The 26,085-nt window shown below is 40.0% G+C and overlaps 2 protein-coding genes across 3 annotated transcripts in view; one reads left to right on the top strand and one right to left on the bottom strand.

Moving 5' to 3' along the window:
* mtor (mechanistic target of rapamycin kinase) overlaps positions 1–26,085 on the bottom strand; it is an 86,441-nt gene that overhangs the window by 42,212 nt on the left and 18,144 nt on the right. For both annotated transcript variants that reach the window (XM_069526774.1, XM_069526773.1), the window contains exons 21-28: positions 24,947–25,114; positions 20,445–20,557; positions 19,556–19,718; positions 19,011–19,103; positions 18,504–18,650; positions 17,854–17,996; positions 17,137–17,299; positions 15,668–15,813 (exon numbers count right to left, since the gene is read on the bottom strand). In XM_069526774.1, the coding sequence (XP_069382875.1) occupies positions 15,668–15,813; positions 17,137–17,299; positions 17,854–17,996; positions 18,504–18,650; positions 19,011–19,103; positions 19,556–19,718; positions 20,445–20,557; positions 24,947–25,114 (1,136 nt within the window). The remainder of the gene's footprint in view (positions 1–15,667; positions 15,814–17,136; positions 17,300–17,853; positions 17,997–18,503; positions 18,651–19,010; positions 19,104–19,555; positions 19,719–20,444; positions 20,558–24,946; positions 25,115–26,085) is intronic.
* On the top strand, positions 8,847–12,241 carry angptl7 (angiopoietin-like 7). The gene is made up of 5 exons (XM_020089103.2): positions 8,847–9,403; positions 10,510–10,610; positions 10,729–10,923; positions 11,179–11,374; positions 11,495–12,241. The coding sequence occupies exons 1-5, from the start codon at positions 9,043–9,045 to the stop codon at positions 11,662–11,664; spliced, it is 1,023 nt and encodes a 340-aa protein (XP_019944662.2). The 5' UTR covers positions 8,847–9,042; the 3' UTR covers positions 11,665–12,241.

Raw genomic sequence — 26,085 nt, 5'->3', positions numbered from 1 at the left:
GAGAGGAGAGAGAGCATGATCCCTGAGGAAATTGAACATATTTCCCCCACAGAATAAGCTGCATGTGAAGCTCACGGAGGAAGAAAAAAAAAAAAGTCAGACCTCACTACTGGACCTAATCTAATCTAATTAGGAAGATATCCACTTGATCCATGCTGATTTTTTGGGTCGTCTGCTTGCCAAGTGCTAACTCCATTCCCAAATGTTGAATATAATAATATCAAAATGGAAATGGCTGTCTAAACTCAAGAACGGAATGTCTCAACGTCCAATAAATTGATTCACCTTTTCTTCTTTAGACCTCTAAATATTTAAGGTATACTGACATATACAGTGGGGTTCAAAAATTGTGTGGTGTAAGAGTTTTAGTTCTCATTGTACATTTTATTTTCTCTATATATTGACTGTCCTGGCAAAATTGGGGTGTTTTTACACCTGAACTTTGTTGCTTGTAAACATCTGATCCGGTTAGTGTTGGATTCACATTGCAATTTAGGGAGCGCACTTAATACCTTTTTATAGTAGATACTTCCTGTCGTTATCACCTCCATGGGCTGCGCCTGGCGATCTTGACATTGATTGATTTATGGAAGGGCTTGCACCTAACAACATGTTGTTGATTCGGCAGGGAGTAAACTTTCCATTTAAATGGAGAAAATTAATGAACTTGTTCATTTAGTTAATTTCATAGCCACTGTAAGATAATTACAGTATACAGAATAACCAGCTTCACACCCAATACTCGATTAAAGTTAGAATGTGCCAAATAAATGTCTTCATCGTTCAAACATTTACTGTCAGAGGTAGACACTGCCAGAAATCCTGCAACCTCTATTTCTGGAGATAGCAGTAAAGGCTAGCGCTTCCTTATCTTCTTATATTGTTGAATGCAGTCTAGACTTCCTGCAAATGGTGAGAAAGCAACAGAGAAACAAATGAGACAACCTCTTTTGGTTGGCCTAAACTGGAAAGTCTACAGGAACAGACCAAAAAAGGTATGTATGTAAATGGTACTGCATTGTCAATGAATGCACCCAAAAAATGTGAAAGCTGTCCAATTTAATCACATAGGTCAGGTTCTTGAAGACAATATATCAGCTACTAGGACTGGGTAAGGAATAAGGTTTTGATCACATTTAACAATTAACAGATGATCAATTGTTGATTTGGTTTGGTTGAAGACTGTTAGAGCATGGATTCTGACACGGTCAAGCAAGCTAAATCTTTCCATGTTTCTGAGGCTCGCTTACACAGAAAAATGTTAGCAGGTCCCTTACACTGGCCGATCTTTCACGTCATGGAGCCTGACATTTGCACTACTACATGCACACTAGAAAAGTGACTCTGGTTGTTGACACTTCTCTGGCCTTTGTGCCTAAAGAGCTATTCATTGGTGGGGCCGCCAAAATGCAATCAAAAATATTTCTTAGACAAAATGAAGCCAACTATCTAGCACCTTGGGGATGTTTTTTCCATTGCGTAGGCCTCGTCTTAGCAAGTTACAGATGAGAGTCAGAAGTTGACAACACTCATAACACTGCATCAACCAATAACTGCCTCAGAAAAAATCTTCCTAAGGCAAGAGCATAGGAGTAGCCCATTTTAAGAAATTAAATGAGAGTAAACATTTCCCTTGAAGATGAGCTCATGTTTACGAAAAGATCCAGGTCCTGGATGGAGAAACAAAACAACTAAACTAACTTATTCTGGCAAACAGGTGGCACAATTGAAAAAAGTACACAACACAATGGTTAAACATAAGCAACAACTGCAGTTTTCTCAGAGAACTATCACATTTTCATTTAAATACATCAACCATATGATCGTCTTCCAGAAAATAAAAAGATACTTTGATGGATCTTGTACCCATTTGACTTTTTCCTAAACCAATGTGGCATTGGAGTACCTTTGTTTTCCTTGGGTCCAAAGACAAGATGTGCCAACAGTGCCATTCAGACATCAGTAACTGATTGTGTAGTGAAAAACATTTCTACTTTTACAGCTAAATACTTGAACGGCTGAACTTAAAGTATATAACACTGCAGTACTAACTGTTGTCATGTGATTTAAAGGGTGAATGAAAGCAGGGCAGTTTTTATACATATGAAGAAAAGAAGACAAACATTGCTGTTTGATACTGTCAGTTTATATATTACCTAAAGTCTGAAAGAGAATAGCCCTGACTTTAAAAACAACAGAATAATCTCATTTTTAACCCAAATATACCTGGGGTGTCTATTGCTATAAGCAAGTTAAATTTAGGACTTTGTAAGACCTTTTAATTTCCACATGACAGGACATTTGGCACAAACTTGCGATGGAAACAACAAGGATAATATACTAGTTCCAAGTAAACACTTTTAAGTCTGATATAGACTCCACGACTGCCCAGAGTTTAAAAATACTCACTCACTTCAGGCTGGCAGAATACAGAATTATCAGGTTGACATTTGATGGTCATGTTCCTAAAAAAGACCTTTAAATTGTTAAGTTGGATTTTACTAGGACATCCTGGATTGAATCCTTTGAAAAATGTGACATTGAAATATTATTGTTAAAAAAAGCCATATCAGAACAGTGTCAGTCAACACTGTCTAAAATGAGGACCCAAATCCTAAATTGTAATACATGAACAAAACATCTTTTACTCTGGCATAAGCATATGGAAATAATAAGCAACAGGTTTTTCATTATCAAATACAGATCTTGTCTCTGTGCATCTTAAGAGAGTAGTACATCACTGCATGAGATAAGCAGGGAGGCATCGGAAGTGGTTACTTCAGTCGTCCGCTTCCTTCCAGATTCTCCTGGGATGAGTGTAGTTAAAGAGAAGTTTGACTTATTGGAAACCATCTGACTAACCCACTGTCTCTGAGCATAAGGAAACACTTAGTCAGTATCCACTAACTGCAAAAATATTCCTTTAAAATCATTGAACAGGAGTAAAACTTATAAAGAACCTTGTGCTTTGGAATGAGGTATTGGAATGCGGAAATAAACTACAAACAAAATGTCCATTTTATTAATATACGTAGAGAGAACAGACTATTTATATTGAACTTTTTCCTCAAGTAAGTTGGGCATGTTAGGGGGCCATTGAGACATCAGCCGGAGAAACCATTCCACCCTTGTTTACACCACACTATCACCATATTGGGACACCAGTGCAGAATGTGTCTCCTGGGTTCCTCACCTTCAGGTCAAGAGGCCAACAGAACAAAGCGTCTCCAGTGGCCACCCCCCAAAAGAAAAAGCCTGAGAGTCACCTCATTGGAATGCTGCTGTTGCTAAGCGGACAAAGAGATCCTTATACAATGTTTTTGGAGGGATCTGAGTTTCTGCAGACAACATATTGAAATGACATCTTCAGTGAAAATATCCAATAAATATTTCCAATGATATTTGATACATTTATTTCCCTCTATTCAGATTATGTCGGCTCAGACTATAGCTGTTTTTTCCCCTAAAACAATGAAACAAGCAGTGGAGTACACATGGCTTGTTTAAACAAAAGGATTAAAGCAGAATAAGTATGCAGCACAACACTAGCTTCATTACTGATCAAAGAGTAAAGAATAGCATTTATTTGTTCGGAAAAAATACAGTAAACCATTCTAAATGCATGGAGAAAGATATGTAATCAGTGAAAATGTATACAGCTTTGTAATAAAGACAAAATAATAGTTTTCCCCTGATTCAAATAAATGGTAAGACATGCTTAAATGACTAAGATCACAAAGTTAAAAGGGCCTAATGGTTAGGCAAGAAACACAATGGAATCGCTGAATGTTGGCACAAGTGTTTTTGCTTTGTGTCCTGTTTTCTTTTTTATCCCAGTGTCACGAAATGTTTCTCTGAAGCAGAGCCACATGGTGAAATCTGCTTACACAAAGCACAGGGACGTATTCTGAAGGGATAGTGGCTAATCCACTCTCTTCCTCTCCAGTATCGTTTGTCCCAGCTACTGGTTTGTGGGGTGGGGAGAATAGACAGCCGAAGCATGGCTCATATCCAGACTCCACCTGGTAGCCATCACCAGCTTAAGCCATGAGACCGCTTGATGGTCTGCCAGGGCATGAGGTCTGCCCCTTTCAGAGCAATAGGATGACCTGGTGCATACTGTCTATTTTGCCCCATACGTGACCAGGTTTAACTGAGCTGAGGATCATTGTCCTTTCAAATTTAAAACCACTGTAAGCCCAGCTGCTTGCCTTAGGTGTCGAAAATGTAGGTCATATTTATCTTATGGTGACTTGATAAAAGCTTGGAGGCATCGTCAGGCATGTCGTTTCTAATCCCTATCTATTTTTGAAGCAGTAATGATGATTAAGTCAGTCTATAAGAAAATAACATCAGACCGTAGAGCCGCAAAAGTATCTTTCTTAGGATGTAAAATAAATGTAGTAAAATAAATACCTGTGAATAAATAAATTAATCACAAATGGTTCCACTGCTACTGTGAGGGCTTTGCAATAGTATCTCTTAATAACTTAATTGATATGATAAAGGAGCTGTAGTAATGAAGGACCCTACCTGTACCTTAAAAATCACTGTACTACAATTAATTCTCACTATTTGTCATATATCTTTTGCCATATTAAGAAAACCAATCATTAGCCTTATAATGTCAGACTAAAAAGCAATTGATACTATGATGCCCTAACCTATGATATAGAAAGGGAAATGTTTATCTTTAGCTTTGAATTGTATTGTTAATCTTAAAGAAGGATAAGTTAATAACTATATAAAAGTATAAAACCTTCAAATAAGACAAACTGGTTCGAAAATCTTTCAAATTCAAAGTGGAGAATTGTACGGACAGAGCAGACAGGTGGAAGAGGTTACTGTCAATAAAGATTATGTAATTGCAAAGTTTTCAGATAGAAGCTCTGGAATCCACTGGCTCTTGCTTTCACCTCCTGCTTTTCCTGTAACTGAACCCATGAGTACTTGTCTGACAGCTTGGCCCCCACGGTTACCTTCTGATTACCAAACGTTTTTCCAGCATATTTAGGGACATAATATCCATCAGAGAGCATATTTTGACTGAAAACACTTTGTTTAGTCAGCTCGCACTTATCGGAGATAAGTAGACTCCTGCAATTAGCACAGCATGGTGTCCAAGTTGTCTTTAAGGGCAAAGGAAAAAAGATCAGTCCAATAAAATGTGTGTGCTTACCGAGGAAGTCATATAAAGAAGCAGCTTTGGTTAAAGTTTAGTGAATACCTCTAAATTTAAAAGGAGCCTTGCATTCTTCACACAGAGCCTGGTTAGACACGGTTAAAGGGGGTGGGTGTTTAAAGAAGCTGTTTTGAAGGGGAAAAACAGCATGCTGCTAAACGTATAAAACAGCATCCAGCTGGACTTTCCTGTACTAGCAATGAATGACAGAGTCCAGGGCCAAAGGAAAGTGATGCCGCTGGGATCCATTGCTGCAGAGTGAGATGTGACTCAGAGAGCAGTTAGGGCAATGAGAGAATCCAGGAAGGCAAATTATCCCGATTTTTCCAAAAGAGACTGACGTACATCAATGACTTCAGGTTAAGATTTACAGGAAGTACTACGCACCATAAAACATCGCATTATTGAAGAGTTAGAAACATCTCACAACTGGACAAATGTTATTTTTACAGGAGCTAAGATGGAACAGATAACAATACAAACACTTAACTTCTTTTAAGTACAAGACCAGTAAACCTTCTGCTGTCTCCACATTGGAAACAGAGTTTAAAATCTGAATTACTTTCTAATATAGCTACATTATATTTAACATATCATAGTAAAGATTATGCTAACCAATCCCTTTAAATACTCTTCAGATAGTATCTGAAGACTTTAAGTTATAATGAAAACATTTTGAATTCACTGAACATACCTTGAATGTTACAATCATCACATAAGCTTGCTTTTTGATGGTAAAAGCATCAGTACAAACATGTAACTAAGACACTTAAATCTTGGGACTGACCATAACATTATTGGAAGCTGCTGGTGTTGTTTTGTTTTTTTCGTTTTGACAAATGGGGGAAACTGAAAGAAAAGATGTTTCAGGTCGAATCAGACCTAAGAATTTGTCAGGCAATTACAACTTTGCAGCTGATCGAACATGAGGTAGCCTCATACATTTAAATTATTTTTTTATAGAGGACAAAATGGCTCATGACTGCCACATGCCTTACAAGTCAAACCCCACACCAAATGAAAAGCACATGTGAAGATTCAACAACATTAAAAAAAACATGCAATGAGTAGAGGGGAAATTACAAAGCAGTGACCAGTAGAAAAAACTGTCCAGAAACACTCAGGAAGCAAAATGAAAGGACGAGCTACTCACATCCAAAATATTTAGCTTTAACACTGTGACACATCAAAGCCATAACAGATCATTTCATTATTGAGTAATATTTTGGAAATATAGGAAAGTCATAGTTTTTTATCTGTGCTCTGAACCGCAGCTCTCACAAGGGTGATGCTTAGCAGAACGTTTCCTTATTTCTTTGCCCGACCACGTGAGGAAAAGTGAGGGCTCTTGCTAAACATTTAACATGAGGGACGCAAAAACACTGAGGTTTTAAGAAAAACAAAGCATCGCTGGTGATGCAGGATTATGTAATACGATGGTAGATGAGGGTATTTTTATGGCTTTCTACTTTCAGAAGTGTACATACATTTCTATTTCCATACAACAATAAAAATGGCCAAATACAGTATAGATCTTGAGAGATTTGAGAACAGAATTCACTAATTCAGTGTTTCAGTGGTTAAATAAAGTAGTTTGCTGTGTATTGTCAGCATTTTTACAGACTGACTGACTTACCCCCTCTTTTTCAGACAGTTCATTCCATCCATGTGGAGAAGGGAAAAGCCATAAAGTTCAAGTAAAAATTGACAGGAATGTCCTGGTCAGGCCATGTCTCGGTTAGTGCTGTTAAGCACAATTCCTTGCATTTACAGCATACCCTGGCACTTCGTCAGGGCACTTTACCACTTCTGTTCGGAAATGGGGGCACAAAGCTGAGTACCACAGAGGTCATGCATCATCTGTTGTTTAAATGCCCATGGCATACTCTGATAACCACAAAAAACCCACAACCAACCCTTTGGCCAATTCTCTAAAGGCATTTCTTTTGGGCTGGCAGCTCCTCAGGGACAAAATAAAAATTCCACAGACTGGGGATTCAAGAAAACCCCTCTGATATTGCACAAATATTATTTTCACCTTCCGAGAATAACCAACCTCTTTTTCAAAAGGGAAGAGGATCGTAATTTGTATTTAGTAACCCCTGTAAATTACCATGATACTATAATACAATATAAACACAATCATCATCATCATGTCACTGCACGTTTAAAATAATGATGAAGATAAATGAAAAACAAATCCAAATGATTGTCAAGTTCTGCTCGAGAAAAAAATTATTACAGAGAGACAGACTGACAGACTTACTGATGACTTTACCCCCAAAAATAATACGTGAAAATTATAACTAAGTAATGTCAGTGATTGCATCAAAATCATGAAGCATGACTAAAGAGGTGACATTATGATAGACATGTTAAAAACTGCTCTTACAATTGAAAGACAGGAATTTTAAAGATGACATGGACTGAATTTCTATTTATTTATTATTTAGGACAATCAGGGGAGCTTCACTTTCTCCATGATCTTTTTAGAGAAAAAATAAATATCCATCCATTAAATATCTCAATTGATAACTAGAGGACTAAGTTAGAATCAACAATGAATAGTGAGTGCAACTGAAATACTTACATTTAAAAACAAACTGCAGCCAATGTTGCTTTCTCCTTAAGATGGCAAAGTGGCAAATTAGGACTTTCACATGTTGCACAATTGGGTTGTGTCCATAGGCTACTATACTATGTTGAGAGCAGGAACATTGACAAGTTCTTAAGGGATGTATGGAGAAAGAGAAGGTACTCTATCTGGTTCCTGGTGTTTATTAATTTTCTTAATCAGATTTTTTGCAGTGGTTACCCAGCAGGAAAACGTCTGCGCAATAACAATTGCCAATTCCATCTGCTATTCATAAAATATTACTTAATTTAAATGCTCATTGTTTTTTTCTGTTAAGTAACAGTAAACCACTTGAGCATGTGTCAGACCTTCTCCTGAACAAATTCTTTCCGGTAAATGCAATTTTTTAGACAAATTCTATCCTGAAGTTTTTAACTAAGCTTTCTTCTAGTTTCAACGCCCCCTCTGAAATCTGATGCTGAAACGCTCAGGGGGAAACGTGCCTGCTTTGACATCTGCCAAGAAGGGAAGCATCAATAGAACACTTAACCTACAATTAAGAGTACTTAGTGACTTCACACATCTCTTGGCATGTAAAGACCAAATTTAGAGAAAAAGTGGTCAGCCCCGAGGATCTAGTAAAATCTGTTATTAACTCATAATTAAAGTGTTAACTGAGAAGAAAATTACTGCCTGAAACAAGTATACAAACATTTTAAGAATCTAACAACTTTAAGTTAAGTTGAATACAGTTCAAGCATTTCAGAGTTTGTATTTTCACACTAACTGGAGGTGCAACAAGTTCAGAAAGTAGCCACTGTTTTGTTTCTTGCTTCCAGGCAGATGCAAAACAACATTAATGCCTAGAAACCTTGAACACACAACAGAGAAAGGAGCAATGTCGGTAAAATGTCTGTGGAATGAGTGAAAGTAAAATGAGGGGAGAGGCGGAGGTGGGCCAGGGGAGGAGGGTTGGGAAAGGTCCTCCACCCATAAGGTTGGAGAGTGTCAGCACGGGGACTGGTGTGCACCAGGAGAGAGGGGGAGGACCCAAATGCAAAATATTTAAGATGCTCAGGCAGAGGAAGGGCTTCACTGAGGACATAAGGCAGAGCTTGGGTGAGCCTTTGGTCAACCGAAAGCTCAGACTCAACTGATCCGCCAAAGCTTGTGTCCAGTTAATATCTCCCGTCAAGACCTTCAGCAGGGACCGACTACTTCTGAACACCAAGGGCAATCAGACACACCATAGATTGTGTGAAAATCTAGAGAATTTGTGTACAAAATGGTAAAAGTCAAATTGAGCATGGTGGCTCTAGGGGTCACGCTGCTCCTATTAGCAGAGACATGGGCGCAGAGTCCCAGGAAGAGACTGGCACCTTCGAAGCCAGCCAAGGCTCAATGCTGCGATGAGGTGCGCTCTCTCAAGGTTCAGGTGGCCAATCTGACCAGTCTCCTCGAGGAGATGAGTCGCAAGCAGGAGACAGACTTGATGAGCGTGGTGAGGCAAATAATGGAGCTGGACAAGCAGAACAGGCAGCAAGAGGCACGGGTTACAGAGGCAGAGAGCAAGTACTCAGAGATCAACAACCGTGTGGAGATCATGCAGCTACAAACCCTACAGTCTGCAACCCAGACCTCATCAGGTGAGCAGTAACACTTTAAATGGATCAGAAACCTAATGACAAACTGTAAAAATGTGTGTGCAGCTGGTTGATGTTATAAGATACATGTCAAAGATGCAGGAATAAGGTTTAAAATAATATTTTTGCTTAACTGAATTCACAAGAAAGCATTGCACACTAACAAAATAGTCCTGGAGAGAGGTTGTTGAGTGTTCACATGTGGTAAAACTCATTCACCAGTGACTCTAGTGCATATTTGACTTGCCTGTTTCTTTCTCTGGCCTGCTGAGCAGCTGCTGTTCAATTCACCCACACATGAAGTTTTTAGATTTGACTAAACTTTAAATGTACCTTTTGTTTAGCAACCTTTACTTTTTTTATTGAGTGTTCATTTTTGAACCGATAAGATAAACTCTAGCACACAACAAGCAGAAAGAGGCCTCTATACACAGGAATGTATGTGGCTAAATCCTACAAAACATTTCCCAAATATGTCAAATATTTTCAGCACGCGACACTATATTTATTTGCACAGTAAAAGCTATAATCAGCCTTGTCTATCGCTTTGTGTGTCCCAGACAACTGTTGTTAATTGTTGGTGAGGTAGATTGCAGTGCACATTTATTTGAGCTGCCCGACAGCATTAGTTTGGAGCTGTGGAGGCCCATGAGCAGGACTGTCAATAAAGAGCTCCATCAAGTCCTCGCCACCATTCAAGTCAACTTTAATACACCACTAATCAGCACAGGCTGGCGCAGAGAGGTTAAGTAGGCATGACGTAGTTTATTATTTCAATCGCTCGACTCTGTGGTCTAACAGGGCCACATTTATGTCACTGGTAAAGCGAACACAGGGCCCTTTTTAGAACTCAAGTAAATTAGAGACAGGAGAGCAGAACAGGAAGGGATATGAAGATTAGAAGAATTGGAAGGTTTCCATCTCTATTTCTTTCACAAAGACTTCTTAAAGTTTTGGGCTCATTACTCCATAATGATCTCATAGTTCTATTAATGGCTCAACCACCCTGTAACTTCCCACTGTCGAATCTGTCACATTCATTTTTTTAAAAGTGTACATGAAACTGCAAATGGTTTTTGGATGACTTCAAATTTTCTTTGTTTTTTTAGATGCCATATATGATTGTGCATCACTCTACAGCAAGAACTACAAGATCTCTGGCGAGTACAAACTGCCTAAAGATGACTTTCTGGGGACACCTGAGCTGAGCGTAAGTTATACTTGAGTTGCGTGTGTATCGCGTGTTCTCCTTGTGTGGTTTTTGGTACAGCATGACAGGCTCTCCCTTTTCTCTCTGCACTCGATTAAATGTTGGTAAATCCTTTCAGGTCTTCTGTGATATGGAGACAAATGGAGGCGGCTGGACTCTGATCCAAAGGCGAAAAGTCGGCCTGACATCATTCAACCGTGACTGGAAACAGTACAAAAGTGGATTTGGATCCATCCGTGGAGACTTCTGGCTCGGCAATGACCACATCTTCCGTATAACAAGGCAGCCCAGTGTGCTCAGGATTGAGATGGAGGTACGTATTTGAAACCATGGCACTAATGTAGGCTTAGACTAAGCCTCTAAAGGGCAAGAATAAACTAACCAAAAATAAAGGAGAACCCATAACCTGTTTCATCGCCAAAAACAAAGAGTCAGTTTGCTCAAACTGCTACTGAGCATAAGAAAATGAATAATAAATCAACTTTTAGAGATGTTGGGCAAATGATGGAAGCTAATATGCTCAGATTCTATAACTGTCCCATTACTTTCTATGTGCTTTCCGATGCAGGACTGGGAAGGAAAGACACGCTACGCTGAGTATGGTTTTTTCGCAGTGAGTAATGAGCTCAACAGCTACAAGCTCTTCCTCGCCAACTACAGTGGGAACGCTGGAGACTCCCTGCGCTACCACAACAACACCAACTTCAGCACCATCAACAAAGACAACGACAAATGTGTGGACGACTGTGCTTCCCTGCGCAAAGGTAAATAATTACAGCAAGCAAACTAAAACATTGCATGTAGTAATTTATATACAATTAAAACATGAAGCAGCAATTTCCTTTCGGTAAACGATCTAATTCTTCTCCCTCACCTTCTTCCAGGTGGTTACTGGTACAACTGCTGCACCGACTCAAACTTGAACGGCATTTTTTACCGCTACGGCCAGCACACAAGGAACACAGATGGGATCACTTGGTACGGCTGGCACGGGCCCAACTACTCCCTCAAGAGAGTGGAGATGAAGGTCCGGCCCGTCGGTTTTCAACCATAGGTCCTTCGATTGCATTTCCTGGATCGTGATCAATAGCATAAATGCTGAGAGATTTCACTAATACCTGTCCAATGAAATTGTAGCCTTCCATTGACTGCGAAAGGAATGAAAATGTTGTTTGCGATGGTCAAAATAAGTCTCAGTCAGATGAATGTGTAATGTTTCTGCCGTCTTTGATTGTAAATTGTACTTCGTTTTGTGTATTTATCAGTAAAATATTTTATTTTTTAAAAGCTTTGATAGATGCTCTTTACCACTGTCCCATATGGGTAACTAGGTTTTGATTCAATCTCTCATTTGTCTTGAAAGCACTAAGATGTATTTTTTTTCTAGTTAACACAAGCTGTTTATGGGTAGCACTAGGTTCAGGTTTAAGAACTTGTAGGAATTAAGTAAACTAAACTAAAGGAATGGCTGGAATGGGACCAAAAACCAAAGGTATTTCCTTTTAATTACACTGCATTTTATAGTAAACCCCTAACTATTGATGATGGAAATGTTTAGTTTGTAAAATGTGTACAGCTATGTAATTATGTTGTTTTATGTGACAGAAAATAAACATATTTTTTAAAAGAAACACAGTGTTTTCCTTCTAATCATTAACTATAGTATAGTTGTGACAAACGGAGTGAGAATCTAAAAGCAAATCATGGCCTTATGTCCATTCACGTCCAATAATAGCGACATATTTGCCTTGGGCCAATGACCTCTGGTTCTCAGGTCATCTCCTGACATCCTGGTCAAAGGTCCCTGAGACGTAATTTTGCCAAACACAGGAATGAAGACCACACACACAAAGACTATTCTGCCACCGTGTTAAAAGCCTCCTGGTTTACTACTTTAAAAACAATAACACCATTTTGCTTTAAACAAACAGAATTCCTAAGAGCATTCAAATACCGACAGACAGGGAGCACTATGCAGGCTCAGTAGTAGTCTTAGTCAGATTCTTTTCCTTTTACAAGGTGACAAGTCAGTCAGGGTAAACATCTAATAAAAGCAGAACACGTGAAATAAAGAGCACCCAAAAAAAGCCATGTGGACAGTGACAAATGACCAGGGCTTTCTATTTCTAGGTAGTAGAAGCTCAAACTATTTAAACTTCTGTCCCCAACAACAAAAAAAGACCTTGAAGGGTTGTGTAGGGTGTAAATGCCACTATGAAGGTATTTTACTAGTGACGTATATCCTTCTACGTCTACATAGAGGTGGTCCTAATGGGTTGAATGCCTCACTCAGGAAGCCCAGCATCTGCAAGTGGAAATCATTGAAACTATGCTGTGGAAATATAAAAGGGTATATAAGTAAAGGGATGGTTCAGATTATAGTTTGTGAGTTTAAGTGTAGAATTATGAAGCACTGAAGAAGAGGTCTGTCTGAGTGTAGCTTACTGAAGTTTATTTTATTTGGACCTTTTAAAGTAGTTATAAATAGTTTTGCTGTTGATCCACAGTACACGGCACAGCTTTACTTCTACTGCTTCTTCAAACTGTGAGCATGTCAACCTAAATGTACAGCTAGCTTTTAATTGTGGATTTAGGTTGAACTGGCTGTGGATTAGGACCTCATATAAATTATTTTAATGATTTCATTCCACCTGTTCCACCCATAGACTTTATATATAGAACGAGAGATGAAGCTAAACTATCCAAGATTCGAATGCTGTCATGTTAATGAGCCAGAGTCTGCACCAGAGTTAAACTTGAACATACACCAGTGTGATAAGAACTACCTAAAATGACAGAAACCATGTTTGAGAAAAACTTTTTTCACATGTACTTGACTTTTTAGTTTGCTCTATGTCTAATCTGTCAACGTGGAGGATGCAGGGTTTACGAGCTATACTGCAGCCAGCCACCAGGTTGTGATGGAGACGCTTTGGGTTCACTCATGGATACCTGTTATGACATCCATCTTTATATACAGCCTATGGTTCCATTTGTTATTTCCTCAGAAAGAGGAAATCCACATTGCAGTCATAACAAAAGTAGAACATCCTAACCACAAAGGTTATATATAGCACCGCTACTGGGTTGCATTACATTGTACTGGCTTTCTTGCCTGTGCATCCAACACAATCTATTCATACATCGATCGCATTTAAGGAGCTGAGACATGAATTTAAATTATGCACATAAGTCACACTGGATGGCCATCACAAAATGAGACTTCGCTAACCAGTTTACAGAACTTAACATACTAATTTACAATTCCCCTTCAAGCATTGCCATAGCTCATGGCAGAAAGATGGCTAAAGTTATAGCTAACACATGGACCAGATACAACAATAATCAGCCCTAATCACTACACTGGTAATTGAACCACCAAATCCAGTTAGTCTGGAAATTATCAAGCGCTTTCCTTTTACAGATCTTGTAATGCCTATAACATAACCTTCACCCTCATCATTACATTCTACAACATATTGTCAAATTCAACAAAATTTCCAAGAGAAAAAGTCAATTTAAAGACACTGCACAATGTAACAATAACGCCTCCTGCCAAATGTTCCATTAATAGTGTTCCTCTGTTGTGGGAATAATGTGGAAAACATGATGAGGGTATACGTCACGTCAACCCAAAGCCACAGGGTCTGAAAATAAAAATCTTTTGGTTTTCTTAAAATCCCTTGCACATTATTAATACCAGTTACAGCTCATAAAATAAATGTAAACTATGATGATGATGTATATACAGATTAAGATTTAATACCCTGAATGTTAACTGAACACCCATGAGAGGGTACCTGGGGACAGTTGCTGAAATAACTGCACTTATAAAGTTATTAAAAAAGATTCACCTAAAAATCACTTCATTTTGAACAGCAACTTCAAAAAATAGTGGTTGAACTTTTTGCCAACAGCTAAATGTCACTTAGATTTGTCCGAAACTTGAAGTTCATATATAACACTTCGTGCCCAGGCTGGGTGCTTCAGAATAAAAGCCTAAGGGTTTATAGCAGCTAAAAACTCAAAGAAAGACTGACCTATATATGATGTGCGTTGTTTTTAGGAAAATGTGTAATGATATACATAGGCTCAAGTGTACAATTCAACTTTCCCCCATGCTGTATTGTTAAAAAGGTAAATAATTCATAACCCTTATTTGAATAGGGAGATTGAATCAGATGAATCAGAAGATTGTCTCATCACTAATAAACCATGACTCATCTGGTACTGAAATAACATTGATGATGCCTCCTGGTTATCAAAAAATGCATCGGATAAGAAGCCATTTTTTTTTCTAATACCGCCACGACTCAGTATAGCTAGGTTACGTAGGGTTTTTTTTGCACACCAGCCTCTAGATCTTTTTATGGGAAATCCTGGAGAGGTGAGAACCAGATGGGGATATTGAAAACACCAGAGTGCCGGCTCCCATCATTCATCATCATCAAGGCTCCTGAGAAATTGAAAACAGGCCCCTGAGAAACACAAGTCCAGACACTCACAGATGAAAAGGAGGCAAGCGTCCAATTAGATGCCTGGAAAACAGATTTCTCTTTACCATGCCAAAAACACAGAAAAGAAAGGGGATGAGAAAAAGGGGATGGAAAAAATGACAGAACATATCAAAGGGTTATGGGACAAGAGGATATAATGTATAATAATCGTTGTGTATTTATTGGATTTATAAACGCCTCTGAGAGGATAGTTTCGTATTTGTCTTATGCAATGACCTCTAATGCAAAAACTGTTAATCAGAGGAACCTGTCAGACCTGGTTTTATGAGGAGGATGAAATTTACATCAGCAGACATGAGCAGTTATTTGCCATTTGATACTGAATTATGTTGTGATGTCAAAGCTTGCAAGAGATTATTTGTTATTATTGATATAGACCAAAGGAGACTTTACACAACCAAACAATCAGCTTTGCAGACCATTAAGTACAGTCACTTCTTATTTGTCATTTTCAGTCAAAGTCTGTGAAGAAGAAAGACCTGGTCCGACTGTTACCAATTTTAACAAGCTTGCTTTTCATTTAAAAACTTTGCTTCCTACCTGATAAGAGACTCCAGGATGAGAGGAGAAGGACCTTTCTGAAACTCCAGCTCTTTGTAATGCAGAGCCTTGGCATAGGCACGACACTTGGCAGCCCTCTCACCAAGCAGCACAATACCATTATCATCTCTGAGAGGCAGCGGGCCCTGGAAAAAGAAACAAACTGTATAAAAAAAAAGTTTTTCTTCAAAATTAAACTTGAAAGAACAGTTGTCTAGGACCTCCAGTGTTTTTCTATCAGCAATTTGTTTGGTTTGTGCCATCAACAGAAAATATTCTGCAAATGTGTCACTGACAGTTTTCAACAAACACTATAAAGCAATTACTGTGAATGACTGGAAGGAGGTAGTTTAATATGTTTGATGCCAACAGAAATACACTGAATGCTCTTCTTTCCACTAGCTCAAAGTAGGACACTGTGTTTCTTCAGCTTCGCAGCATGGGGTCCCTGCTGAAACCCATTATTCTCTTGACCCAAGCATGACAGTGTCTGCCCTAAACCTCACAGTACTGTCACTGATTAGCTCAACATGTGCGGTCAGACAGCAGACAAACAGAAAGGCATTCTCAGTAGCCTTATATTTGTCTCCCGACACCAGTGTAACAAAGCACTGCTGTGGTTTTAAGTGTTATCTTCTACATTGCTATTTTTCTCTGTATCACAGCCAGTGTGTTTTCTGATCTGCTTCATCCTTGTTCCTTTTAATTATCTGTTCAGCAACATATTAAATTGTAGTTTGGGAAAAATTCTGACTCACAACATGGCATCCATTCAAACAATAATTTTTACTGTGCTATTTCAATTGCCAGCATCAAAGTTGCCCATGCCACAGGGCAGGTATACTGACTGTGTTGAGAGTTTGGTGGTTCCACAAATATCAGGGCTAATGAGGTGGTTGGGTGGTTTGTTTTGTTCTTGCATTGATACATTTACAGAGCAACAATGCAGGTTCTGTTACTAGCAGTCATGAACTCCAATTTGCATCTGGTTCACTCGCTGGCAGATGCAAAATATAATTCAACAATCATTGAATGCTCTCATGCACAATTTAGTCTTAAGATGATGGCAATGGAAGATAAAACTTGGGTTAGGAAAAACAGATGAGGGAAGCTGCTGCTTTGCCTGCTGAAAACGCAATGAGGCATATTTTCAAATGTGTTTCAACATCTTGTAGTCCATGCAACGTCATGCAAGTCAAATGCACTTTATGTTCATGAAAGGGGCTGGAGCAGTTGGTATAAAAAGCTCCACAACAGATAAATTATTGTTGAGTCATCCGTTCTATGTATAACATCTAACCCTTGTGGACTCAAGATGGGTGGGCGTACTTGTCAGCTCTTTCATAAAGAATTTAGAAAGAGCTGAATTTAAAAACAATAACTTGAGATGTAGACCTGAGAGCAGCTGAATAAAACAGGATGTGCATGAACCCCCTGTCTAAACACAGTGAATCTGTGGTACTGCTGACCTTGTCACTGTGCTCCATAAACTCTGCCAGGTTGAGCAGAGTCTGTGTGACCTCTGCGATGTCCTGGGAGGTGAGAGCTAACTCGATGCTGCGGATGAGCTCATCCTGCTGGTCCTCACTCAGCTCAGACCAACAAGAAAGGAAGGCAGCGTTGAACAGGTCCCTGAGGGCCACACAAACATCATTTCAAACAAAGGCACAAAGTGTGATACAACATTCAATTTGCACTTTTTTTCAGGAGCAGGACTTTAGATTTGATCACAGAGCATTTATTGTATTTTTTTAGTGACAATCTGCTTCACATTTACAGACACAGTCACATCTGGAAACTGGTAGCTAATGACATCAGTCTTGTACTGCTGGTAACTGAGTAGCTTCACATGCAGCAGCTCAACAACAGCAGCTGATATTTCAATGGTCGCCGTTCCAACCCCTCAAGAGCTTTGAATGCTGTACTCCATTATATTTTTTACGTCTTCAAACCATGAAGATGTAAAAATTAATTGAAAATATAAAAATTGAATCACGTAACTGACCAGTTTTAATGTTGTGGCTGATCAGTGTACAGTGATTTAAGAAAGTTTAAAAATACTTTGTGATCTAAACACTTTGTTTTGATTGTGAATGGATAAAATTGCTTCCTAACCCCATAAAATAAAAAAGTGAAGCTATCTAAAAAGCTCCTGCAGGGAGGAGGACATGACAGAGGTGGTGTACCTGGCGAGAGGAATATAGGTTTGAGCCAGTGACCAGCACGATCGCAGGGCTGGGGAGGACGACTCCTTGAGCAACACGACACTCAAGCGTCTCAGCCACTCGAGCCAGTCGTCTTTGGACACCTTCCTGGCCGCACCCCAAGCCTACAAAGAGACAGAAATCATTGATTTCTGAATTCAATGGGAACTACGTGGGAGCAGCAAAGTTTCTCCAGCTTTCGTGTGTGGGTTGATCTGGCTGAGGTGCACACTCAACTTTTGCTGGAGGTCATCAAATAAGAATGGAACAGTTCTTCCAAAAGGATGCCTATTAGGCAGGATTGATAATTGTAGTGGAGAGAAATGTGGCAAGAGCCTCCCATAGTCATTCAACTTGATCAACAAGATCTGGTGACTGTGGGCGCCATACAGACCTATGATTCACATCATTTACATACTAATCAAACCATTCATGACCCTGTGGGCCCTGCAGGGATGAATCAGCATTCATCTGTTCATTTGTTCTAGTTTTTGAATTTTGTTGATCTGTATGTCATCACTACAAGTAAACTATGGGCTTGGACACAGGACTGTTTAGAGTGCACAATAACAAGTGGAGTAAACAACAACAGTATGCCAGTGGAAATAAGAATATATCTTTCCCCTTCCGACCTTTTGAAGTGCCGTAGTGCTGACGTGAAGCTTCTTCATAGGCCCCGCCTCCACTGGTCCGCTGACCAAAGCATCGCCGTGGTTGCCACGAAGCTGGCGATTGTGGAAGATTAGAGGGTCCTCTTCCTCCTCTGCCAGAGTGTAACCCTATAATAGCAACAAACACACACAAACACAGGCCACACACACACAGAGCCCACACACAGTTTGATTCATGCCTCAAACGTGTTTTGAGGATGTACAAGTGCATTTCCTTCCTGGGGGGGGGGGGGGGGGGGGGGGGGGGGGGGGGGGGGGGGGGCTGTTGATAAACAGCACGCAGTCATGACTGGCTCATGGTGAAATGTGCATGAAAAATGTTTATTTATTATAATGTAATTTACTGCTACGTAATATGTAGGATTATACTGTTTTGATCCAGACTGGGCAAGAACAAAAGCTCATGAAGTAATGTGCATAATATCAACTGATGTTTCTATGTTACTAGATATATTGAGTGTGACTTACCTTGACAATGCGACATATGAGTATATCATAACGCTGATGGTTGATCCTGTGTTTCAGCATCACTTTGTTCACCATGGGGATGAAGATCTGATACTGAAAATAAGAGGGAAGGGAAGGAGTGTAAATAAAAGGGTGTATGTATTTTTTTTTTTGTGGTTTAGTCTCGATACCTCTTTACCCTCATCCTGAGTCAAATAACTTAGTATCGTGCTATACTGCACTTGTATCTAACCACAATCCGTCTCAGATCAAAAGCTTCCTCTGTACATTCTCTGCCAGACATGGCACACATGTAGGCTGGTGGCCCTGAGGTTACACCTGAAAACGATAGGATGGTTTAAGGATAAGGGTGGGGACGGCACAGGGAGGGGAGGGGTAAATGTGACCTCATCCACACTCATAAACACTACCCCCCACCACCAAATGGCCAATGACAGCAGTCTGGTAGGAAGTAATAAAGACTGGGGCCAGCAGTAGGGAGGCTGTAAGTAGCTTACTGAATAATAGCTACATCTAAAGGGAGCCCAAAGGACAGCTACAGTTACCTTTTTGCCCAACTGGAACACAAGCGAGGACAAGGTGTCCATGGAGGTAGAACGGAGCTCAGGCGTGCTGTCAAGTGTCCTAACAATTGGGTGGATAATGCGTGAAGCATAGTCTGTGAAGTCCAGGGACTCCGTCAGCCGGTCGAGCGTCTCCAAGGCAACCCTGAGCCACACAGAGGAAAAACAGATAAATAGCCCAGCTTTGCTTAAACACTATAAAGATCCAGAGACAAAGAGAGACAAGGCTGCACCGCAGGATCATTATCTGTGAACTAGATTCCTCTGTATCATAGAAATCCCACATACAAATGTTGTGATGTAAACAATTATATTAGTGTTTCCCAGCTCTTCTTTTCAGTGTCAAAGGAACGGTCTAGTTTCAGTATCTCCACCAAGGAGGTTATGTTTTCACCTGTGTCTGTTTGTACATTTGTTAGTTTTTCAGCAGAAAAACTACTAAATTTCAATGCAAGTTATTGGCAGGATGGGAAAAGGACAGAGAAGGAACAATTTCAATTCTGAAGGGAATTTTATCACGTTCTTTATCATTGCAAGATGGGGTGTTTTTGACATTTTTACTAATTTCCCAGACAATAAAAAAAAATCTGTGATATTAAGGAAACTGATATCTATGAGTGTGAGAAATCTGGTGCAACTTGATTGAATTTAAAGGGGCAGTTGGGTGGATGTATGCACTTTACTGAGTACCATTCTAGTTCTTCCCAGTTTTGTGGTGCCACTATATAACAACTTAAATTATGTTTAGAAGATACACTAATACAACAAACAATAAAATCCACCAAAGATTTCATTGAAAATATATTTTAACTATTTACTAGATCCTACTACAGCTACATGAACACGGGCCACAGCCATGTGTAGTACTGACTTGCGGGCCTGCGGGGGCACATCAGGGGCATCAAACAGCTTGACAATGGGAGGCAGCAGCAAGTGGAGATAGTCATCCAGGTTGGCACCAAACAGCTGGATGGCGTTCAGCAGCTGCAAAATAAAGCACACAGTGCTCAGTCCCACATACCGCAACAATTAACATGAGCAGTTCATTTTAATGAGTTTGTTGTTAAGGCTCAATCGTTTCCTTCAGGGCTTCTAAAGGAAAGCCGGATGGGGTTTTATTTGCTGGCAAAGTACTGGCATACTGTACATGCCAGCCTTCCAGGAAACCTGTGCATTACAATGACTGGATGAATGACCAGATAACTTCACAGTAAACACACCATAAAATACAATACAAAGTGCAGTGGAGCCACAAAACTCAATACACTTATTTGTAGTTGCAGTTACAGAATACTGTATTACATGTATATATATTGTATAGATTGTGGTGGCATGCCATATTCTAATTTTCCTAATGAACCAACATTTCTTTTACACTTCTCATAATAACTTAAGCTATGTCTTACTAGGTATTTTTGTGTAACTATTATATATATAAACACCAGAGTTGACGATGTTATTAGACATCATCTTCTTAACCAAGGTGTAGTCAGAAGAGATGTGTCTTTAGTCTGTGGAGGAAGATGTGAAGACTTAGTGCTGTCCTGATGTCAATGGGGAGCTTGTTCCACCATTTAGGAGCCAGGACAGCAAACAGTCGTGATTTTGTTTTGTGGCTAGCTGTCTCTCAGTGATGGAGCAGCAAAACGATTGGCCAATGCAGAGCGGAGAGGAGTGGACAGGCTGGGGTGTAAGGTTTAACCATCTCCTGGATGTAGACTGGGCCTGATCTGTAAGCAGCATGGTACGCAAGTGCAAATACGGACAGCCTCTGGTAACCAGTGAAGGGAGCGGAAGAGCGGAGTAGTGTGAGTGAACAGGAGGGAGTTGCAGTAGTCTAGGTGTGAGATGACCAGAGCCTGGCCCAGAACCTTTGCCACCTACTGAGTGAGATGTATCTACACGAGCGGGTTGTTGCAACAATGTTGACGGTAAGGGAGAGTTGTCTGTTGAGTGTCACAGCCAGGTTCCTTGCGGTCTGGGGGCTGACTATAATAGTGAAACTTAATTTATAGTTCCCCTTAAACCAAACCAGTTATCAGTCACCAGAGAAATGTGGTGACAACATCTATTCAGAGCAGAAGCCCTATCACATGCCTAGAATAAGTTTGCTTTGAGGCATACTTTGTAGGTGACCTCCCCAACTAACAAGGTACATGATTACTTTCTTATAACAATCTGGTGGTAGTACTCCATGCATAATTTATTCATATAATCAAGGTTAGAATTGCCCTCTATGACATCATCCACCAAGATCTTTCAATGTGAACACTGTCACACACAAGATGATTAAAATTAGCAGCAGCTTAAATGGAAAACAAATGGTAGCTTATGTCATCAAAACATTAACTGTGCAAAGGGTCATTTAAATCCATGATTTCATCATTAGAGAGGACAAATGACCTGAAGACAATGTTGAATGCAGAATGATCAAAATTGTTTGTGCTAAAGTTCTCTGTAAATAAACTGACTACTCATCGTTTAGTAGTGACCCTCCTGTATGATTAGTCAATGTAATAAATATAGCACAGATTGTTGTGAGCACAGTGGAAACTCTTCATGTAATGTCCAACAGTGTGACACCAAGTTTGATTTTGGCACAGGCAATATGAAGCCAGTCTGAACATAAAGTTCTAGAGATGAAACAGCAGGGTGCACACAGTTTTCAGAGTGCTGTTTCCATCCAGCCAGCCAGCTAGCTGTCCATGACACTTTTAAATGACAACGTTACTTTGTGGCTGTTTTGTGAAAAGGTGTCTGTACTCTAGTGTAATAGCAGCCATCGTGTGTGCACCATGTGTGAACAGCGTACGTGAATAGACGGTGGTCTTGAAGGATGACGTATGTCGCAGCCAACAAATCCACCCCAGGCCTCATCACACACCATGACTGCATCTGCACTTTTCCCATACCTCCAACCGCAAGTCTAGATTGCAAACGGCGAGACAGCAGGAAGCAGAGGTGGAGGTGTACAAGCATGTGTGCTGTGGGGTAGTGGAGGCTGGAGAGAGTAGCCCCATAAATGATGGAAGTATGTTTTTCTTTTCTTCTACTTTGGACTAGAGGGTAACCTGATTCTCAGGTCCCCCTTTTCATGACCCCCATCCTGCACTTGAAATTAGACTTCAGACTTAGTTATAGGCTATCCAGACTGTGGGCTGCTGGGTTATCTAATACTGCAGACTCTGAGACAACACAGCACCAGAGGCAAAAGCACTAGATGACCCTGCTCCTTTTGATTCTGTTTTTGTGTTCTTCACCCAAAGCATGATTTAGGGTTTGAAGGAAAACCCTGACAACCACTGGCAGCAGCTGCTGAAACAGGAGAATGTGTCAGCTACAGGTCTATACCAGCTTTAATACGCTGTATTACAAGAGAACGGCTTAGACTTGAGTGGTTGTGATGAATAATGATGAAAACCATGAACATAAAGCAGTGCCACAATATCATTGTCAGTATGTGAATCGAGCTCCTGTACTCCCTAAATGAGTGTGGAATGATGGGTCTACTTTTTGAACGCTCACTCCTCTTGGCAGTGCTGATAAGATTAAATTATCTACCCTAATAACTCCAATTTGTCAAATGTCAAACTATGCTGAGTGGTCAACTCTAAAACTAAAATAGAATCAGTTACGTGACACATTTAGGGTCATGTCATACTATGACGAGCACATTACCATTTAAAAGTCATTATAATTAACAGTAGATACTGTACAGACTATAAGCACATTTAATTGTGTTACCTTTACTCTTTCCTGTACATCTTTCTCTTGCACAGAGTTTTTCCTGTTAAGGCCCACTCAGACTAAACGCTACCTGGCACAATTTATTTTGTGTGATGCAGCCAAGAGCAGGGGAAAAAGGGAATAATGTGAACTGGGCTGTAAAGAAATCGCTGCTGCTGGCATGACTACTATGCTCACAACAACACGAAATTACAACTTTAACAGCGTTTTATCAAACATTTTACTGGCATTAACCTCTGTCACTAACCTGCACCCACTGCAGCCAAACTACAGACCCCCTGCGCAGCTGCTTGTATTATATGCATTTTCTGAGTGGGAGGTCAATGAGAAGAAATCTGATCCCAGGCACTTAAGAGTTGATCTCTGCTGATTAATATTTGGTTTATGAATAGTGGGTGGTTACAAAAAGAGGCGCTCAGAAAAGTAGGGGGAAATGAAAACACTGACAAGTATTCATTTTAAGACAATTTCCATTAATTCACCACATAATTTTATGTGTGAAACTGATAAAGCCAGGGAGAAAATAAGCTGAACCCAACCCGAACCTGACAGGCATTCTGTTTTTTGTGTCAAAAACCAACCAGAACCTGATGTTTGGTTGCCGGTATTAACAGGAAGCAGATTGTCCACTCGAAAAAAACGGAGAACAGGGAACAGAAATGGTGAAAGAGGAGGTATTTCTTTGATTTTGTCAAAGAATTAAACCTGTTACTGACAGTAAGTTCCAGCAGCACTTGCAATTGCTACCACTGGAAGACAAGGCTGGCATTTTATTTTGGAAAAAGGGTCCCTCGATAGCAGCATGATGAATCAGGGAAGGATTTGTTGTGACGGATAAAATACAATCAGGAAACAAGCGTGGATGTACGAGTCATTTCTGAAAGTCTGGGTTTCTGTTCATCCAGACTAACACATCCACCAAGATTTCTAACTAAAGTGGAGCCAGCAGCGTTTCCACAAGTCGCAGTATTCAGGCCTCAAAAACTGCCTGGTTACGATGCAGTTTTTTTAAAGCATTATGAAACCTACTTGGACAGGGCCTAATAACTGCCAAAATTGTCAGTTAGCAAGAGAAAGTTGGAAATAAGGTTTGATGTAAGGCCACCACTTATTTCAATAGACCACAGTGAGAAATCTACATTTTGCTTTTTGGATTCATTTCAACAACCTCTAAGTTTGTTGTATATTTACTGTTTTTATTTTTTCAATGACTGAATGTGTAATGTTCAATTAAAAGATTTTATGTCATCTGTAACTCTGACATGTTAAATTCAATGTGTCACAGCGTAAGGCTCAACCTGACATTTTTCAGATGATTGGATTTCACATGCATTCACATATAATAGAACATTTTGGCTTGTAGATGCCAAGAAAAAGAATGTACACAAACATTTAGCATTAATACAAAACAACAGGCTTTACTATTAAACATTTTGCAGTGCTGCAAAATATTATTTTGTCCAGTAGCACAGTGAATTTGTGTGGGAGTAGCAGCACCTTTTCAGCAGGTGGTTGGGATACTCTTAGATTTACTCATGGAAAATAAAGATGACAGCACTTCATCCTGATGTATTCTTATAATTGCACTACAGGATTAAGATTTTGTCATCTGGAAGGTTCACTCACCTTGATGGTAACACTGCGTCCGGTGCTGTTGTCGTGCATGAAGACACGCAGCATGTGTGGGATAAGCTGAGGGAGATAGAGCTTGAACTCTCCACCCAGTGCCACCACGATCTGCTCGATCAAAAGGATGATGGTGTTCTGCATGGGGTTGTTTGGTGTCCAGTACTCCTACAGCAAAGGACATAATAGTGTGTTGCTATTAATTACAATAATGGGGTATTTACTTTGAACACTGATAAACCAAGAACCTCTCCACTGGTTATGTTTAGCTCAGAAATGGAATTCAATGGTTCAAGATGAGAAAATTTTCACCCTTCTACCGACCTGGATGACCCGTTTCAAAGCTTTAATATTAATTCATGATAAAAATTTCATTACCACCTTATTGAACAACAGTTAAAAATGTGGGTATATGTAGAGAATCACCAAAACTTTCCAAAGTAAAGAGCACGATCTGCATAAAACTTTCCTTAACAAATAGACAGACGTGACTGGCCTTAAACCGAGTGACCTAAATTAGAGCAAGTCCAACTTCTCCATATAAAATTTTAAAAGATTCGAAGTGTACATCCAAAGCGCTCAGCACACAGCACTACCTCCTTCGCCTTGCTTTGATACAGTGCCTAGTTTGTCCTGGCCTGAGGAATTGGGTCAAAATGTGTTTCCAACAATGAGGTGGGGTGGGAGAGAGACCTTTAGACAGATTTCACTCAGCGATCATGTGCCACAGACGAGCGAGGGACTGTCGCAATACATTGAGAGCCAGGAATGGAGACAATTTCCTGTCCACTGAGGTTGACATCACCGCTCTGTGTGGCTACTTTAGACATAATGACAATCGGAGTTAAGGCGCAGGACTTGAAGTCACGCAACACGTCAATCAGTCAATGGGCCTCAGCTGTGAGATCTGGTGGAGGTGTTTTGTCAGTGACCAGAGGGTTCGAGCAGCCCCCAACTTCCTGCTCCCTCTCTCTCTCTCTCCCCATGGCAGCTGACTAGAGTGCAAGTGAGTGTACATCCTGAATGGTTATTCCAGCCCTCTCATCTGGATGCAGGAGCTGATCTGGAGCAAAAATGAATAGATTCTTTGTTTCACTTGCCATTTATTAACTCAGACGGACTGGAGGCGCAGTGGTCCA

The sequence above is a fragment of the Paralichthys olivaceus genome, chromosome 6, assembly GCF_024713975.1.
Source record: "Paralichthys olivaceus isolate ysfri-2021 chromosome 6, ASM2471397v2, whole genome shotgun sequence".
Classification (NCBI taxonomy): domain Eukaryota; kingdom Metazoa; phylum Chordata; class Actinopteri; order Pleuronectiformes; family Paralichthyidae; genus Paralichthys; species Paralichthys olivaceus.
This window is presented reverse-complemented; position numbering and strand designations above follow the sequence as displayed.

Coding starts and splice junctions, on each gene's coding strand:
- angptl7 (XM_020089103.2), top strand. CDS start 9,043: ATGGTAAAAGTCAAATTGAGCATGGTGGCTCTAGGGGTCACGCTGCTC. Junction 10,611..10,728: donor TGGGGACACCTGAGCTGAGC/GTAAGTTATACT, acceptor AAATCCTTTCAG/GTCTTCTGTGATATGGAGAC. Junction 11,375..11,494: donor CTGTGCTTCCCTGCGCAAAG/GTAAATAATTAC, acceptor ACCTTCTTCCAG/GTGGTTACTGGTACAACTGC.